This window comes from Myxocyprinus asiaticus, chromosome 22, assembly GCF_019703515.2.
Source record: "Myxocyprinus asiaticus isolate MX2 ecotype Aquarium Trade chromosome 22, UBuf_Myxa_2, whole genome shotgun sequence".
NCBI lineage: Eukaryota > Metazoa > Chordata > Actinopteri > Cypriniformes > Catostomidae > Myxocyprinus > Myxocyprinus asiaticus.
In genome coordinates, this window is record NC_059365.1 from 30,554,077 (window position 1) to 30,574,281 (window position 20,205).

Sequence of the window (20,205 nt, forward strand, 5' to 3'; positions counted from 1 at the left end):
GACTTTCCCGCCCAACCTCAAGACGGGGGTGGAATCACTGATTTCAAAATTCACTTAAAATATATGCCATGAGCCCTTCTGGATGCGTCTCATGGGGACATACAATCTTGCTCTCACACATACACACACTCCTGGCTTTTTCAGATTGTGCAGCAGAGGGTAGAGGCCAGTCACACTTCCATGCCGAACTGCTCTGAATGAGCAAGGGAAGGAAAAGAGAGAGACCCTCCAGCCTGTGCCCTCAGTCCCTAATGAGCAAATCAATCTATCTGTCTCACTGATGGAAAAAACGAGAGAGGGGCACTCACAGTACCCAGAGGACCAGACCAAAACGCTCTCTCATATGCATGTACTGCTGCACATAAATAGAGGCTTTTTCTTTTTTTTTTGACTTGGCACAACAATATCCTGCAGCCTGTAGCCCCTCAATGAGTGCAACTTGCATTAATTCAGCTCTCTGACCCACCTGTTCCACTACCAGCATGCCTGGCCACAATCATTCGGTATGACATGTGGCTTTTGGGCAAAATTGTGTATCTGAGGCTCCTTAAAGTCCAGTATGTAATTGCACCATGTGATTTGCTTGCAAGAACAATGCAATGCATGATGTAGCATTAGTCATCTGTCATTTATTTATGTGTGTGTTGCTGCACTCGGCTATACTAACGTACAAAGGCAAAACACAGCAACGGCATGCTTAAGGGTCTGTGGAAAATTTCAGAGTAAATGTGTTAAAAAATAATAATAAAACTGGTCAAAAATCAAGAGATTAATCAGTCATTTTATTCTATTGACAACCATACTTTTAACAGTGAGAAATAAAAGTATTTGTGTATAGTGGAAAAAGTGTTCATCCCTCCTTCCTTGCAGCGTACATATTTTTAAGAATAGTTTGAACTTGGGGCCTGGGTATCTCAGTGGTAAAACACGCTGGCTACCACCCCTGGAGTTCGCTAGTTCGAATCCCAGGGTGTGCTGAGTGACTCCAGCCAGGTCTCCTAAGCAACCAAATTGGCCCGGTTGCTAGGGAGGGTAGAGTCACATTGGGTAACCTCCTCGTCACTATAAATGTGGTTCGTTCTCAGTGGGGCACGTGGTGAGTTGATCGTGGATGCCGCGGTGGATGGCGTGAAGCCTCCACACGCGCTATGTCTCCGTGGCGACGCGCTCAACAAGCCACGTGATAAGATGCACGGGTTGGCGGTCTCAGACGTGGAGGCAGCTGGGATTCATCCTCTGCCACCCGGATTGAGGCGAATCACTACGTGACCACGAGGACTTAAAAGTGCATTGGGAATTGAGCATTCCAAAAAGGGGAAAAATCCAAAAAAAAAAAAAGAATAGTTTGAACTTGTGTGTCTCTCTAGGGCAAGTTTGCAGTTGTCGCTAACTATTACATTCACATTTAATTACATTTACTTTTAATTAAATTTTTTAATTTAGCCAGTGTTGGGTAAATTATTCAAAATAATTAATCCACTACTAATTACTTCTCTAAAAAGTAATCACATTACTAATTATTGTTCTTTTAACTAATTAATTCTAATTATTGTATTTTACTCTCCAAAACAAATTCAAAATGTCTATATTTCCTCATCATTCATTGTCGCACACCCTTCAGCTGTCACAGAAATGCTTACAGATGTATATATGAATTCATATTTTAAATGTTTTATGCATATTATTTTAGTGCAATATATTTAAAATTACTTTAATTGAAAGTCAGTAACTAATCTGATTTTAATTCATTTAAAATTTAATGTGATAATACTTAAAAGTAATTTTGATTACAGTAACAAATTACTTTGGTAATCGGATACATCCAACACTGCATTTAGCAGACGCATTTATCCAAAGCAATTTTGTCTTTATGATATTACTCTTCCTATTTTTCTCACACAGTATAGATGGGCATTTATTCTTTGAAAATACTCTATAGCTGCTTTTATATCTTAGGACATTAGGATCCTCACAAGGGAATCATCATGTTTTTGGTTCATTCGGGTCCAAACATTTTTTAAAACCCCTGTCTTAGACTAAAATCTACTGTGACAGACAGGTTTTACTCAACTATGCTAAATTAAAAGAAAACTGTAACTATAAAATCCACACTAAAATTAAGGACCTTTTGAGACCTTTTTCCTAGTTTCAGCTTTAGTGTAGTTACTGAGTTTTGCCATTGACAGTATAGTTTGGAGACAAAATGGTTTGCTAAAGTGAGCTAAATCAGAGTTTTTTGTTTTAGAGGTAGGGTTTGGATTTGGTTTAGTCTAAAGTCATTCTAATGAACCTTATATTAAAACATTAGAAGTCTTTGGAATGTCCTTATTTGGTGTGTGTGTGTGTGTGTGTGTGTGTGTCCAGGTATTCCTTATGTTGTGGGAACCAAATGTCCCCACAAGGATAGTGAAACCTGAAATTTTTGACATTGTAGTGACAATCAGTCAGTCCCCGTGAGGAAAACAGCTTATAAATCATACTAAATTATGTTTTTTGAAAATGTAAAAATGCAAAAAAAGTTTTCTGTGAGGGTTAGGTTTAGGGGTAGGGTTAGGGTTAAGGGATAGAATATAAAGTTTGTACAGTATAAAAACCATTATGTCTATGGAGAGTCCTCATAAAACCCAACGTGTGTGTGTGTATGTGGGCAGGTTTAAGTGGTTTACCAGAACTTTTTTTTAGGTTACCATCTGGTCATTACAAGGGTATTATGCTATAAATGTGGTTGATTTCTAGTGTCCTCATAATTCAAATCACTTTAAAAAAAAAACATACTAAACAATGTTTTATTGAAAATGTAAAAATGCAGAAAGTTTTTTGAGAGGGCTAGGTTTAGGGGTAGGGTTAGGGTTTAGTTCGTACAGTATAAAAATTATTATGTCTATGGAGAATCCTCATAATGATAGCTGCCCAACGTTTGTGTGTGTGTGTGTGTGTGTGTGTGTGTGTGTGTGTTTGTGTGTGTGTGTGTAAATCAGGGTTTCAGGAACTGCAGCTCTCTTTTAAAAACAACATCACGGTACAGTGCATCTGATGGAAAGAGAAACAGGAGTTGGAACAGGTGGGCGTAACTGTAGGGGGTTGTATTGAGGGAGTACGGGCGATCCTCCAATCTTTATCTGAGAGAATGGAGGGGGAAGGGTGACAGACATTTGTTTTGGGAACATTTTCATGCATTGGCTCGCACTATTGAATGAGAGGGGCTGGTGGATGTTCAGTGTGTGTGCAGGCAGGGGCCATGGTTGGGGGTGGGTTCCATCAAAACCCAAAACTTTGTAGCAATTCACGCTTTCATAATTGAGTTAAATGAAGCAAGAAAATGTCTGCCTGGCTGTGGCACTGCACAGCAACTCTGGGGTATGTTTAACGGCAGGCCTCTCGCACACACATATGGAGGACTGGTTGGCGTACACAGTCGTCTTCACAATAATGGTGGTCTGATGTACACGAGTAAAGACTAGGATAATCTTGTGCCATTTGTGATTAACAAGAGCAAGTCTAAAAGTGCCACTAGAGTCTTTCTCATTAATTTTTAGAGATCTTTCCTTCGCTCTTCTTCTCATTTGAGGTCTTCTCCATGGTCTACACCATCAATCCCAATTACTCTCCATCTTTCTCCTTTAGTAGGAAATCATCTGTCGTTTAGTAGAGGTTGTTGGAGCTAGACCTTTTGCATAGACACGGTTTATATATTCTTATGTCTAAACATCATTTATTTGGACAGAAAGGCTGATCTGTGATCAGGTGCTTCTGCTGTGAGTCACTGGGGGTTGATCAAGGTGGGAAATGGTGCTGATTTATGAGCTGTTCTAATCCCCTCTGGCTGAAGTCATGGGAACTCCAGCACTAACATCCAGACAGTCTCTCTCTCTTCCTCTTTCATTTCTACAGGGGATTGTCTGCTGAGTAAAGATGTGTTTAGACTAGGCTGTGGCTTCACATGACAAGATAGTTGGGCTTCTTTATGTTTTAATATTTTGAAAGCATTATGTTTGCTATAATAGCCATCTCATAGCTGTTCTTTTTGATATTAGAATACTAATCATAACTTTTATCAATTAAATTATCTTCAAACATCATGAGAAAGACAGACAGACTGCCTGGCCAAAAAAAAAAAAAAAAAAAAGTTGGATACTGTAATATTTTGTTGGACCGCCTTTAGCTTTGATTACGGCTCGCATTCGTCGTGGCATTGTTTCGACAAACTTAAGCAATCTCACAACATTTATTTCCATCCAGAGTTGCATTCATTTTTGCCCGAGATCTTGTATTGGTGACGGGAGAGTCGAACCACTCCATAAAGTCATGTCCAGCACATCCCGAAGATTTTTAATGGGGTTAAGATCAGGACTCTGTGGTGGCCAATTCATGTGTGAAAATTATTCCTCATGCTCCCTGAACCTCTCTTTCACAATTTGAGCCAGATGAATCTTGGCATTGTCATCCTAGAATATGCCTGTGCCGTCAGGAAAGAAAAAATCCATTGATGGGATAACATGCTCATTCAGGTAGTCAGCTGACTCCTGTTTATTGCTGCATAACATTGCTGAGCCTAGACCTGACTAATTGAAGCAACCCCAGATCATAACACTGCCTCCAGAGGCTTGTACAATGGGCACTACGATTGACAGGTGCATCGTTTCATGCGCTTCCCTTCTTACCCTGGCGTGCCCATCGCTTTGGAATAGGGTAAATCTGGACCTGGGCTTTTTCCATTGCTCCACAGTCCAATCTTTATGCTCCCAAGCAAATTGAAATTGTTTTACAGATTAGCCTCACTAACAAGTGGCTTTCTTGTGGCCACACAGCTGTTTAGTCCCAATACTGTAAGTTCTCATCACACTGTGTGTGTGGAAATGCACTTTCACTATTAAACATAGCCGTGAGTTCTGCTGTCAATTTTACGATGTGACTTCACCAAGCTCTCTCCGATCACTATAATTCAAGATTTTTTTCTGACCACATTTCTTCTGTGAAACTGATGGTTCACCACTATCCTTCCAGGTTTTAATAATGCATTGGACAGTTCTTAACCCAATTCCAGTGATTTTAGTAATCTCCTCTTTAGTTGTTTTCTTTGCTTGATGCAGGCCAATAATTTGCCCCTTATGAAAGACAATAAAAAATTTTCCACGTCAACGGGATACGTCCTTTACGCATATTCTGACTAGCGCATCATTTTATTCAAGTTCACGTTCATTCGTTTCGTTGTGCAGATTTAAGTTGTTCCATAAATGTTGTGGATATATTGATGAATCTCATGTATAAATAGGATGTGTTTTATTGAGGTATATACCCCGGTTTAATGCGGTTCATTTTTCCGGTGTTCAGCGCGATCAATTTACGCAGCTCAAGCGGAGAAATGCCCAACACACTGGATTAATGGATTAAATGAATCCATATCTAATATCTTCTTCTATTTACAGATTATCAAGATGTTTCCTCTTCTGTTAATAACTTGCAGTATATTTTTATCATCATATTTTTGTCAACAGTATGCTTTAATAAAACCATTTAATTATCGTCATGATATATGCGCCTTTTTTTGTCTCGTCTTCGTTATCTTTGACGAAATCAAATAACCTTTACTCAGTGAATGTTTTTATCGGTCATTGACGAGATTAATAATGTAAAAATAATAAAGTCTTGCATTGAACTCGAATCAGCAGTATCACGAGTTTCACCTCTTAAATTGATAAGTATAATACAATACAAACATTAATAGTCGATAAAACATTTGTATAATCATATTAAAATATACTTGTAACTGGTGGTAAAAGCACTTTGAGTGTAGTGTCAGAAAAGTGTACAATTCATTCATTCAAAATATGTAAATAAGAGTGTTGTTTCAAAGCAAGTGATATTTCATTTTTAAATGTTTAATCATATAAGATAATAATATCAACATAAAAATAGCACGTTATGACTCCAGATCATGATTTCTCCCAGTTATGATCACAAACAGGCAATGTCCAGGTAAGCTCAAATCAAGAGATTCATCCGCCAAAGGAGCAGTGTCGAAACACGACGGACGTAAAGTGTTTTCTTCCGCAAATTGCTTGCAATTTTAAATTTCAACCACAGACGTCGCTAGTGTGTGCAAAGTTATATAGTGCCGCTTTAATTAAAATGTGTAAGAATAGTGAAAAATTAAGCTTAAGTTGAGTAAACGATTGTTTTTACAATTTAGATAACTATTAGTATTTATAGTGCAGACAGACAGACAGACAGTTTGATAGCAACTCAAGTCAGAACAGGACAGATCAACTGCAACATTTGCTCTTTGTTTATGAATTTTGAAACCCTAAAAATAAACTTTAAGTTTAGTTATAAACCTGAAGCCACTCCAAACTTGAATTATTTATAAAAGGCTGACCTGCACATGGCTTATTGTCCTTTTAAGACTGATGTTGGACAGAGTCCCTTCCAGTGATGCAGTGTGTAAGACTGCAGAAAGGAGTGGTGTGCTCAACATGGGTTTCATGACTGATCAGTCTCTCTCGGCCAATTTCCAGCACTGAGAGGCCCCACACAAAACAACAGACATCCATCAACCTAAATTAAAAGTACACACAAAGTAGGGAATATGTGATTAATGAGGGTATATATTTACACATTAGACACACATTTATGTATTAATGATTTTCATATGTCCTGTCATTGTCCTTAATATGTTACCATTTCCTTTAGGATAACTTGGAAAGCATACAGTTACTATTTACTTTTATCCTATATTAGTGCGTTTAATTCCAACTTCTATGTGCACGGGTATTAGACACATAATGTTTTTTTATCAACATCAAGATAAAATGTATATAAATGTATTAGGGAAAGTGTATATCATAGGTCCAATTAACTTACTTCATTGAAGTTGCCACCATTATAATATGCTTTGGCCTTATTTAGTTCATTTTAAATGGTCCTGTGTTAAGTCATACATCATTAAAAATGCTGTTTAAAAAGGTTAGTTTAGGTATAGCATGTCACACTGACATGTCAAATTTCCAAAAGTATTTAATGTCATCTACCAACACATTACTAAATGCCTGTTATTTCTTTTGGTTTTGTGCTTTTGTAATTTATTATGCTGTCAAAGTTAACGCGTTAACGCATACAATTAATTTCAAAGGTTTAACACATTCATTTTTCTTAATCGCAATTAACGCATTTACCATTTTAAAAAAAAGCATAAACCAGCATAAACACTGGTCGGAGAAGGGCGGAACCTTTGCAATGAGTCCGCCCAGAGTCATTACACTGACAGATAGCCACAGTCTGCCAGCTGATTAATATTGTGGAGGATGAGAATTAAAGAGATTTAATGCCCATTGCATTGAATATGTGGGGACTAGTTCTTTCAATTAGTCAACCTCCCACTTAGACTAAGCGAAACATTTAATGTTACTTGTACTGATGCTATTTTAGTGCTTTTCTATCTTTATACTGTGGAAGACTTTGTTTGGAAAATGTTTTTATAAAACATCATCATTACATATTGTACTTTCAAAATCTGCAATTAATCATACTATGAAATGAACTATGAAAAATTATGTAATTATTTTTTTTGTAAATTTGTACGTCATTTTGGTTTTTGAATTTAATAATGTTGAGTAAAACACTGTTATTCCACTATCAAATCTAAAGCTGTTAATTGGAAAATTAATTTACTATTGCTTTATCTTTTTGTCTTTCAGATCTGGTTTGCGTTTGTGAATGGCTTCTCTGGTCAGATTCTATTTGAGCGCTGGTGCATCGGCCTGTACAATGTGGTAAGTGCGCACGTGTGTGTGTGTGTGTGTGTGTGAGAGAGAGAGAGATTTACTCTCCTCTCTTCATTACCGTGAGAGAGAATGTGTTAAAATGCCTCCCCTGTCACACTCAGGCAAGAAACTCGTTAGTCACGGCACCCCAGACAGCTCCTTTACTGCAGCCCGTGTCACCGCCATCCTGAAAAATCTCCTTTATTTATGAGCGCTTGGCAAGTCCGTATTGCCCGCGTGACCAGAACTATGTCCTGAATGTACTGCAACAACAGATGCTCATGGCCCAAAGAGCTGCATTAAACAGGTCAGCGTTGAATGATAAAAGGAACAGGTTGAATCCAGACATGTTTAAATCACACACACACACACACACACACACACACACACACACACACACACACACACACACACACACACACACACACACACACGTCATTTGGGTGGAGTCCTCTAAACTGAGCTGCCTTAGGGTTTCGGTGATACAGTAGGTACTGATGCTGTTAATTAACATGTTTTTAACAGAAAGGAAAGTTTAAGAAAAGAAAACCCGGGTGGAGTTCGTTTTTCAATTTTGCATAAACAATTGTAGATCCAGTGGTCCCAAAAAGTATTTGGACATTTTTGACACACAATGTCTGAACTTTCCACACTTAAAAATGTCTGAATTGAATTAGATACAAAATATCAAAAGTGTCTCTTTTCTCAGAACTAGAAGTTTTTGAGCCATTTTTGCAATGACTTTTGAGCAATTGGTGTGAAGGTTATTTTAGTGGATGTACGTATGAAGTCCTCTCAAGTTCACACAGGTGTCCTAGCAGACACATTAACAATAACTATGAACTTGTTCCACTAACATTTGACAATCAGAAAGTGTCCAAATACTTTTTAATAACAGCACATCTCATTTCATCATTTACAACCTAAAAAGCTGCATTTGTTTTGCTTGAAAAGTGTGTTTGTTTTATCTTTAAAAGAAATGACTTTTAGATTGAAATTATCTTATTTAATGCAAAGACTTCCTCATTTTTAAGTGCAACTTTAGTGTCTAAATACATTTTGGGGCCACTGTATATCTCTGTACACAGCACACAAAACAGGTAAACCACCCAATTCTCCAATTGTCCTGAGAAATTGCTCTTTACATCTGAACAAAAAACAAAATTTTAACACTGCTACCCATCAGCCCTGTGTAATGGATCAGTGGCGTTGTGAGGCCAGTACACTTGGCCCGCAGCATTCTCTCTTTATCTGAGCAAAGAGGAATTCCACGGCTTCAGAGGGGGTTTGCTTGATGCAACAGGCCGAATCCACCCCTGAATGGAGGACCGCGTCGCTCAGAGAATGAGACCCAGGAAAGCACGTACACTAGCCCGTCAACCACAGCCAGGCAGCTCAAACTGGGCCAACGAGAGACATTCACGGCTGACCTCGCAACCCTCTCTGGACTATAATACCACCCGTCTCGCTTTCAAGAGCTGCCATAGCGCAAAACTGAAAGCATCCAGGAGATCTGCTAACAGGCTGCAGGCACAGTGGCAGATGTTCATTTGAAATAGTTTTTACACATGGACTGAATGCAAATAATATAAATGCCAAAGTTACATGCTCAATGGGCTGCACCATACATGCACAAGGGGGAAAAAACACCAAGGGAAAAGTTGTCTGGAGCTCAGACTGAGTATAGGAGGGGAAATATCATAGAGCACATTCAGACTGCAGTTGTATTTATTTATGTTTGATTTATGTGGTTGTTTGTTTAGATTTACAGTGGGGTTCGTAAGTTTACATGAGTCCACAATGAAAATCTGGGATTCAAAATTTAATTTAAACTTAGAAACAAACAAAGGTTTAGAATTTTGAAAAAAAAAAAAAAAAAATGTAAGACATTTTTAAGTTTCTGCACTGTTTCTAGGTCACAAATCAGCAAATTGGTGTGATTGATCATGTTAAATAGTTAATACAAAAATCTGATTTCCTTGCTTCCTTTTGTAACTTTCACAACTCATGTTGGGATAATGTGGATTATCTGAATTTGCACCAACAACCACAAATTTGCAACTTGTGGACTCCATGCTAGCAGACTAGCTTGAAGACACACCTATTAGTAACAAATTCAGACATTTATGTTTATTGTTCAGTTCAACTATTATGCTGATAATATAATTTGTAATGAATAAAAAAACTGTTTTAAATTATAAAAAAAAAAAAAAAATTGTATTAAAAAATGTATATGTATATATATAACATTTTCCTTTCACACTGTCATTTGAATCCCTCTGTTTATAGCAAATTAAAATTTCCCAAATTAGATGACCTGATTTTAGATTAATATCTCAGTATAATATCATGAAAAGCATACTTTTTTAAATTTCCCTTATTTATTTATTTATTTATTTATTTATTGTATTATTTTATTCATTAGATCTTCACTGCTTTGCCTCCTCTGACTCTGGGCATCTTTGAGCGTTCCTGCAGGAAGGAGAACATGCTGAAATACCCCGAACTCTACAAAACCTCACAGAATGCAATGGGCTTCAACACCAAGGTAAACACACTCAAACGAGAAATACACTCTTCTAAATATATAAATATATATATAATTGTGATTTGTTGAAATTCCATTGATGATCATTTAGGCAGGTCACACTCAGCACTCTTTACTGACCTGTGTTTTGTGAACCGTTTGGCACCCGGGCTAAAAGCCCCCACTGAACAAACAGATCCTGTTATGACTTTCTTAATCATAAAAACTCGGGTCAACAGCAGGACCTTGATGGTTTAGCCATCCATTAAAACTGTCTCTCTCTCTCTCTCTCTATTTGCTCATCTGAGATGTCTTTTGAGTGTTCATCTCCCTCTTTAGTAGGTAATAAACTATTAAAAGGTAGTATGAATGTGAATCTGTGTTTACAGCATTTGATATATTGACACGTCTTTTAGAATTGTTAAGTCAATCTCATTTCAAGTTTCCTTGATTTTTTTTTTTAATGGTTTAGTTTGGTAAGTAAAATTCAGACATTGACAGCAGTTTATAACAACCTTCATTTAAAGGGATAGTTCACCCAAAAATGAAAATTCTCATCATTTACTCATGACACCATTTACCTCATGACATCCGAAAGAATATCTCAGCTCTGTAGGTTCATACAATGTAAGTGAATGGTGACCAGAACTTTGAATGTCCAAATATCACATAAAGGCAGCATAAAAGTAATTCATAAGACTCCAGTGGTTCAATCAATATCTTCAGAAGCGATATAAGTGTGAGTGAGAAAACCTTTTTTTTACTGTAAATCTCCACTTTTGCTTTCGCATTCTGTTACATTTTGAAAGTAAAAGTGGAGATTTACGGTATAAAATGACTTAAATATTAATCTGTTCTCACCCACAATTTTTATATTGCTCCCGAAGATCTGCATTTAACCGCTGGAGTCTTATGGATTTCTTTTATGCTGCCGTTATGTGATTTTTGGAGCTTCAAAGTTCTGGTCACCATTCACTTGCATTGTATGGACCTACAGAGCTGAGATATTCTTATAGAAAGTTTGTGTTCAGCAGAAGAAATAAAGTCATACACATCTGAGGTGGCATGAGGGTGAGAAAATTATGAGAACATTTTCATTTTTGGTTGAACTATTCCTTTAAGTGATAAACAAACATTTGATATTGCTTAATATATCAGTAGTTCACATTAATTTAAATAAGAAGGTTTATGAAAATATATGAATCAAAGTTTAATTAAATTTCTAACTATCTGAATGTACATTTACTAATGATCTATAAAGCATTACATAATGCAATGTTTTTTATTGTTAGTTACAAAAAAGTTTTACCCAGAAATACTTTCATTGTAAACCTTTTTTTAGGCATTGTAATGTGTGTGTTAATAAAGCTGTCTCATCTGCAGCCCCAGCGTGGCTGTCTGCTAGTGTCACCTCACTGCCCCACTTCACAGGCGTGGAGACCATTTACCACCATACTGACACTCATTACAGACAACACAACCCCTGGGGTCAGCAGAGAGACAGATTTACTGGTCATTTGTAACACAAACACCATAATTCTTATGTTAATTGTTCTATGCTTGCATAAAATGCAAATAGCCTACAAGAGAGTATGAAGTAGAGCAATATAATAAAATAGCCAGTAACATAATGTTGTTTAAAAGTTTGCAAAGTATTATTAAAATAGAAATACGCTCTTATAATAGTCTATTATTGAAGACTGTGTTCTTTTTTCTAACTACACCATAAAACATGGTAGCATGCAATTGCTACCTTAAGGAGCTATTTCTACAATACTTGATTAGGTTATGATTTCCAGTTTATAATGCAATAGTGAGAAGAAGAGATTTACTTGACATAATAACCAGAGACAACAGTGATTCTTGGTGTGGAGAAGTGTGCTATTCATTTTATTAGTAATTGGACCTAAACATTTTCACCCAGCGGAGGATCAAATGAACATATCTGATAGATTTAAATAGATGTGGGGACCTGAGCCATATCTAAGGACAAAAATGTCTTAAGGCATCTTTACACAGCGAAGTTAAGGCTGCTCTGTGCCTGCTCAAAATTCTGTGTAAAGACGCAATGGTGCCTAAAAGCCAGACTGAATTATGCCTGCTCTGACCTGAGTATCAAAGGCAGTTCTGAGGTTGCTTTAATTTTTTGTAAATGAAATACAGCATCAGATAAACTTTGTTGTTGTCGTGAAAGAGCATATATTTCATAATTTATAGTTTCAAATTTAAGTGTAACTTCATATTTTCATTCCTTTGATATTTGTATATACATAATTTTGTATTTAAAACCGTAATCTCATAACATTATTTATGCAATTATAATTGCTGTGTAAATGCATTTATGCCTGCTCTGAGCAGCATCAAGTAGTCTGTAAATATACAGTGGTGTGAAAAAGTGTTTGCCCCCTTCCTGATTTCTTATTTTTTTGCATGTTTGTCACACTTAAAGGTTTCAGATCATCAAACAAGTTTAAATATTAGTCAAAGATAACACAAGTAAACACAAAATGCAGTTTTTAAATGAAGGTTATTATTAAGGGAAAACAAAATCCAAACCTGCATGGCCCTGTGTGAAAAAGTGTTTGCCCCACCTGTTAAAACATAACTTAACTGTGGTTTATCACACCTGAGTTCAATTTCTCTAGCCACACCCAGGCCTGATTACTGCCACACCTGTTCTCAATCAAGAAATCACTTAAATAGGACCTGCCTGACAAAGTGAAGTAGACCAAAAGATCTTCAAAAGCTAGACATCATGCCGAGATCCAAAGAAATTCAGGAACAAATGAGAAAGAAAGTAATTGAGATCTATCAGTCTGGAAATGTTATAAAGCCATTTCTAAAGCTTTGGGACTCCAGAGAACCACAGTGAGAGCCATTATCCACAAATGGCGAAAACATGGAACAGTGGTGAACCTTCCCAGGAGTGGCTGGCCGACCAAAATTACCCCAAGAGCGCAGCGACGACTCATCCAAGAGATCACAAAAGACCCCACAACAACATCCAAAGAACTGCAGGCCTCACTTGCCTCAGTTAAGGTCAGTGTTCATGACTCCACCATAAGAAAGAGACTGGGCAAAAATGGCCTGCATGGCAGAGTTCCAAGACAAAAACCACTGCTGAGCAAAAAGAACATTAAGGCTCGTCTCATTTTTGCCAGAAAACATCTTGATGATCCCCAAGACTTTTGGGAAAATACTCTGTGGACTGACGAGACAAAAGTTGAACTTTTTGGAAGGTGTGTGTGTCCCATTACATCTGGCGTAAAAGTAACACCGCATTTCAGAAAAAGAACATCATACCAACAGTAAAATATGGTGGTGGTAGTGTGATGGTCTGGGGCTGTTTTGCTGCTTCAGGACCTGGAAGACATGCTGTGATAAATGGAACCTGAATTCTGCTGTCTACCAAAAAATCCTGAAGGAGAATGTCCGGCCATCTGTTCGTGACCTCAAGCTGAAGCGAACTTGGGTTCTGCAGCAGGACAATGATCCAAAACACACCAGCAAGTCCACCTCTGAATGGCTGAAGAAAAACAAAATGAAGACTTTGGAGTGGCCTAGTCAAAGTCCTGACCTGAATCCTATTGAGATGCTGTGGCATGACCTTAAAAAGGCAGTTCATGCTCAAACCCTCCAGTGTGGCTGAATTACAACAATTCTGGAAAGATGAGTGGGCCAAAATTCCTCCACAGTGCTGTAAAAGACTCATTGCAAGTTATCACAAACGCTTGATTGCAGTTGTTGCTGCTAAGGGTGGCCCAACCAGTTATTAGGTTTAGGGGGCTATCACTTTTTCACACAGGGCCATGTAGGTTTGGATTTTGTTTTCCCTTAATAATAACAACCTTCATTTAAAAAGTGCATTTTGTGTTTACTTGTGTTATCTTTGACTAATATTTAAACTTGTTTAATGATCTGAAACATTTAAGTGTGACAAACATGCAAAAAAATAAGAAATCAGGAAGGGGGCAAACACTTTTTCACACCACTGTACCTAAATGCACCTAAGATGCACTAAATGAACTTAAGATATATAAAGATGGCTATAGTTCTTGGGCAATGGGCTCTTTTGCCTTGGCCAGTACACAACCACCCAGATCACCCTCACTAAAAAACACTCAAAACACCATAGTAACTGCATAGCAACACCCTTTGTAGCCAGACACAACACCCTAGCATCTTGGTGCTTAGTTTTGTATGGGCAATCACCACTCTTTTAAACAGTTTTTCTTTTGGTATTTGATGTTTAGTCCGACTGTTAATATGCTGCTTCCCTAGATCTCTTTCTTCTACATGGCTACATCTGTATATAGAACAGAAACGTTGTGAATTAAGGATACATGGATTGAGAGAGAGAGAGAGCATGCACTAGTTTAATGTGAAATATTTAGGGCGTCACACACTGTGCACCCTTTCACTATTAATTACACAGTCTTGACACTAAAGTCGCCCTAATAACGCCAAAGCACATTCACATTCAACACACTGCAGTCTGCATCCCTCCCTCCTTCTCTCTATCTCTTTCATTCTCTGTCTCTTTCTGTTTCTTTCTGGCTTAATTTGTAGCCCAACATCATTGAAAAAGTCTGGAAATAGTTGACCCAAAATAAACTTTATCCTTTCATGCTAGTTTAAGCAAGTAAGCTGTCACACACTACAGGCCTTTATTTCAGGCAGGACAGATGGCCATTCACACCTACATTCTTAGCAACCTGCTTGGATACAGACAAGCCTCCCTGTGACAAATGATTATGAACATTTATTGATTTCATTAGAATTCATTGTTCGACTCTGTGAGGTGTGTGTGTGTGTGTGTGTGTGTGTGTGTGTAAAGCATTGGCTGAGGGTTAGAACAGCTTGTTCCTAAAGATTATTGGTGGTGGTCTTGTTTCACACTCTATTTGTGTGTATAGACAGAAATTTAGTGTGTGTGAGTCTGTATTGGTCTGGTAGTGGCAGATGACAGGAAGTTGCACTAGACAGTGGGAGACAAACTAGGTTAGACCCGAAATTATGAAACAGGTGGCTACGACTCCAAATTCTGATATGCTGAGCCGTGTTCACAGCAGTTGTAAAATGGCTGATATACACACACTGATATACACAAAACAAGCCTAGATGGAACTTGTGACAGAAATCAAATATTTTTTAGCCTAAGTAGGCACATTTTAATTACCACAGAACCACGTCAAGTCTTAACTGTCACCAAAATGCAGAATGAGATATTTTTGTCTGCAAGCGCTTTTCATGTGGAGTTCAAAGCAGTGATTGACACTGACGTTGACACACTGACACAAAGCGGAGAGCCACAGTCTGCCAGCTGATTAATATTGTGGAGGATGAGAGTTTAAGAGATTTAATGCCCATTGCAATAATTAGTCAAACTCCCACTTAGACTTTAGGAAAAGTTTAATGTTACTTGAATTGGTGATATTTTGTTGCATTTCTGTCTTAATAATGTGGAAGGCTTTGTTTGTAAAATGTTAATAAAGCATTATATTGTTACATATTGTTTTGTTTTCTTTCCTATGAAGGAAATAAATGCATTTCAACAGGAAAAGAAGTATATTTAGTCAAATTTCAGCACTTTCAAAAGCTTTAAATAATCCTGATTAACTACGGAAAATTATACAATTAATCACGATTAAGAAATGTAATCGACTGACAGCACTAAAGTATTGATTAAATATCGGTGACTTTTATCATATTGCTGTTTCCACCATTTTTCATAAAAGCTTGTGCTTAACAACACCTTTATCCATGATAAAATCACTGTTATGCCTCTTGTGGTTTATTGCTTTGTAGGCATAGCAGATTATTAATCAAACATTAAAAAATGGAGGGATATGGCCAGAGCGTGCCCACCAGCAAGGCCTGTAGTGTTTTGTGGGTGTAGGATGAGCCTGTTTTCTGAAGACCAGAGCCCCGAGCTTTGTTTTGCTTTGCCGATAGCAGAGGTGAGAGGGTTAGGTCAAAAAGGGCGAGAGGTCACACAGGGCCTCTGTGAAACAACACAGAACAAGACAATTTCAAGGATTCATGGCTCTTTATACCATCCCCCTCAAAAGTTTTCATGACCACAATTAAGATAACACAATTACATAAACTGTTTTGTGTGGGCCAGGGTCAGAATTAGACTGTTCTACCAGGCACTAGTTTTGGGTAGATGATTTGTTTTGAATCAGACTGTTCGGATACTTTATTTTGATGAACTGGTGCAAACAAAATGATTCACATTGTTTTGAGTCAAAGTGTTCCCAGTGCGGCATTGTACATTTTATTTTTGCAGTAAATGTTTTTTTTTTTTTTGGTTGTTTTTTTTTTTACTGTTTATCACTATGCTTTCAATTTGGTTATATTGATTGCGTTAAATTTAGTTTTTTATCGTTCTGATGTCACCTATGACAGTTTTACTGCCAATCACCATCACAATTTTAGTTGTTTAGTTTACTCAAATGAAATTTCTGTCATCATCTACTTTCCCTCCAAACCCTTATGATTATTCTATTTCTGTGAAACACAAAAGGATATATTTTTAATAATGTTCACGCAGCTATTTTCTACACAATGCAAGTAGACGTTGACCTGTTGCTGTCAAGCTCCAAACAAGGACTGTATTAAATGTGCTATATTCCAAGTCTTTTGAAGATTTTTTTTAAGCTTTGTGTGAGGAGATATTATACAGATTTTGAGCAACATGAGGTAAAGTAGGTTATGACAGAAATGTAATATCAGGTGTCTCATTAAACAGTTTCAAAAAGAGGCTCAGTGGGTAGCACTGTCGCCTCACAGCAAGAAGGTCCCCAGTTCAAGTCCCGGCTCACCCAGGGCCTTTCTGTGGGGAGTTTGCAGAAATTTTTCCCCAGATCTGTGCCTCGATACAATCCTGTCTCGGAGGTCTACAGACAATTCCTTGGACTTCATGGCTTGGTTTGTGCTCTGACATGCACTGTTAACTGTGGGACCTTATATAGACAGGTGTGTGCCTTTCCAAATCATGTCCAATCAACTGAATTTACCACAGGTTGACTCCAATCAAGTTGTATAAACATCTCAAGGATGATCAGTGGAAACAGGATGCACCTGAGCTCAATTTTTAGTGTCATGGCAAAGGCTGTGAATACTTATGTACATGTGATTTTTTTTCGTTTTTTATTTTTAATAAATTTGCAAAGATTTCAAACAAACTTCTTTCACATTGTCATTATGGGGTATTGCTTGTAGAATTTTGAGGAAAATAATGAATTTAATCCATTTTGGAATAAGGCTGTAACATAACAAAATGTGGAAAAAGTGAAGCGCTGTGAATACTTTCCGGATGCACTGTATTTTGTCTATGGCCAGTGGACGGTCTGAGACTGTAGAGGTGAAAAGGGGAGCGCTGGAAAAAACAGGGATTGGAAACTGGACTGGCAGGCCTGATTTCATTTCATGGCTGTTTCATGCTACCTCGCCCATTAGTGTTTTGTTTGGCCAAGTCCTTGCATAATGTAAATTCAAAACAAGGTGGTTTTGGAGGAGGATATTTATTTAAATGGCACATCCACAGTCCACACGCCCATGTATACAGACGCAGACACTCAAAGACTATATGCTGTACATGTGTAAGCGATTAGTTATTTCATGCTCCCAAATTACTATGCTGTGTAGTGACAGACTAATACATCTTAATTCTTTAAACTTATCTAAAGATCTTTAGTCTTATGTACTAAAAGTATCCATGAAGGATTTGGGTTTTTTTCATAATTCACAAAGGAACGATTGGGGAAATTTGATGAGGCAATCAATACTGGAGCAAAAAGTAAAGCTTACGAAAAACGGCCCTTACCAACATCTCTCAGCTAGCAGTCTCTCTCTCTTGCTACGCTCACAGGATAAAGGATAAACACAGGATAAAAAGTGTCTGTCAGCGGGGTGGCCATTGAGCTGGGAGGCCTGACAAACCTTCCACTTAGCCTAGCTCTGAGAGCACACAAAGGCCCGGTGTCAGGGGTCAGCTGCAGGGTTAGGGTGGCCACCGTCTTTCTCATGCCTCTCTTCCCTCTCTCTCTTTTCTCCTCCCCTCCTCCACTCTACTGCAGGTCTTCTGGGCCCATTGTCTGAATGGCCTGTTTCACTCAGTCATCCTTTTCTGGTTCCCCCTCAAGGCCTTCCAGCACGGTAAGCACACACATACACACTCTCGCAATACTTTTATTTTTGTTTTTTTTAGGTCAGTGGGTGTCAGAGTAAAAGACAGGCCTGCTCTTGCTTCAACTTAATTGCTTCTCATTGGCCACCATGAATATCTCAAGATCTCTTCCAAAACCTAGTGAGCTGCCTTGCCTTGTCTATTTGCTATCCCTTAAAGGGTTCATTCACTCAAAATAGGAAATTCTGTAATCACTTACTCACCCTTATGTTGTTCCAAACCCATATGACTTCCTTTCCTCGTTGGAACACAAGAGGAGACATTTTCAAGAATGGTGACGCTGATGTTTTCCATAGAATTAAAGGGATTGTCAGTCCTTACATCTCTGTTTGTGTTCCACGGAAGAAAGAAAATCATAGAAGTTTGGAACAACATTAAGGTTGAGTAATTGATGACAGAAATTAAAATTTTGGGTGAATTATCCCTTTAACCTTGTGCGACCCCGCATACACATCTGTGGACCTTGTGTTTTGGCTTCGCTATATGCATCGCATCATTTAAATTAATTTAAACTGACTGATCTCAGCTCAGAAGATTCTGGGCTTTTAGTAAAGGGTTAAACTTTTGACGCACAGAGTCATGTGACAAAACAACATGGTGCCGATCACAGCAGAGTTGTCTTTGGGAGAAGCGCCAACAAAACTACATCTGGTAAGAAACCTAATTAAGTGTTTACATTGAAACCTGATTGATTCAAAAGATTAGAGTGTCTAGTTTCATCCGATATGCCATTTTTAAATTTGAGCGGTTTAATGCGAAACGCCATGCTGCTGAACACAATGTACACTAATGTGTACAATAACACAAGGTTTTCATTAGAAATCCTATATTTACTGTGCATTGTCACATTGAGAAAAAACATTGTTGCATTCAGAGGCTTTATATGGAGTTAGGATGAAAATAAGGTGCATTTTGAACTGTTCTTAGACCAGTGCAGACAGACAGCAGACTGGAGGTTAAGTCATTCACTAAATAGGGAGCATCCTATAGCTTTCTTATGAAGCCAAGTGCATTCAATCCAAACTTCCTATCAACAGTTCAGTTTCAGGCAGCAGATGATGTTTGGACCACTCAACATGGTTGGCAGACATGGAACAATGGTTATCAGTACATAGATTCAGAATTTATCATGTATAATTTTATTTTAACATGGTTGGCATTGATTGGACGATGCTGGCCATTACTTATATCAGATTTCTGAATAGTTAAATGCTTCAGCACTGGATATCACAGAGTGAAGAGGTTTTGTTGCCAAAGTACAAAAAAACATTGTAACATAAAATTTAAATCAAGTCAAATCGTTTTTTTATTTGTGCTTTTCCTAATACACATTGTCCCAAAGCAGCTTTACAGAAAATCAGCTGTAATGTCTGTAACGTCTCAGAATCCTCAATAACCAACACTCCTGGAAACATTATAAACAATTTGAAAAAAAAAAAAAAAAACAGACTTTATATAGCTTGGTATTATGTAAAATGTCATAACTTAGTCCAGCTGTCCACATATGTGGACATACATTTTTAGGAAAACTATTTGCTCTAGAATCTTTTTTTTTTTTTTTTCATGTTTATTAGGTGCTACTGGTTTCAAATCAAAAATGGAAAAGGAAAATGCACACAGCAGTCACCATCTTATCTCAGGAGATTAAGGCAGCATCCTAATTTAAATGTAGTGGGGAAAAAAACTCATAAATAACAATTTTGTAATAGTCAGCATATGTAGCA

The 20,205-nt window shown here is 37.7% G+C and overlaps 1 protein-coding gene across 4 annotated transcripts in view; it reads left to right on the forward strand.

Annotated features, from left to right (window-relative positions):
• LOC127412608 (probable phospholipid-transporting ATPase IA) overlaps positions 1-20,205 on the forward strand; it is a 211,888-nt gene that overhangs the window by 157,181 nt on the left and 34,502 nt on the right. For all 4 annotated transcript variants that reach the window (XM_051649090.1, XM_051649091.1, XM_051649092.1 and 1 more), the window contains 3 exons: positions 7,695-7,769; positions 10,186-10,308; positions 18,372-18,450. In XM_051649090.1, the coding sequence (XP_051505050.1) occupies positions 7,695-7,769; positions 10,186-10,308; positions 18,372-18,450 (277 nt within the window). The remainder of the gene's footprint in view (positions 1-7,694; positions 7,770-10,185; positions 10,309-18,371; positions 18,451-20,205) is intronic.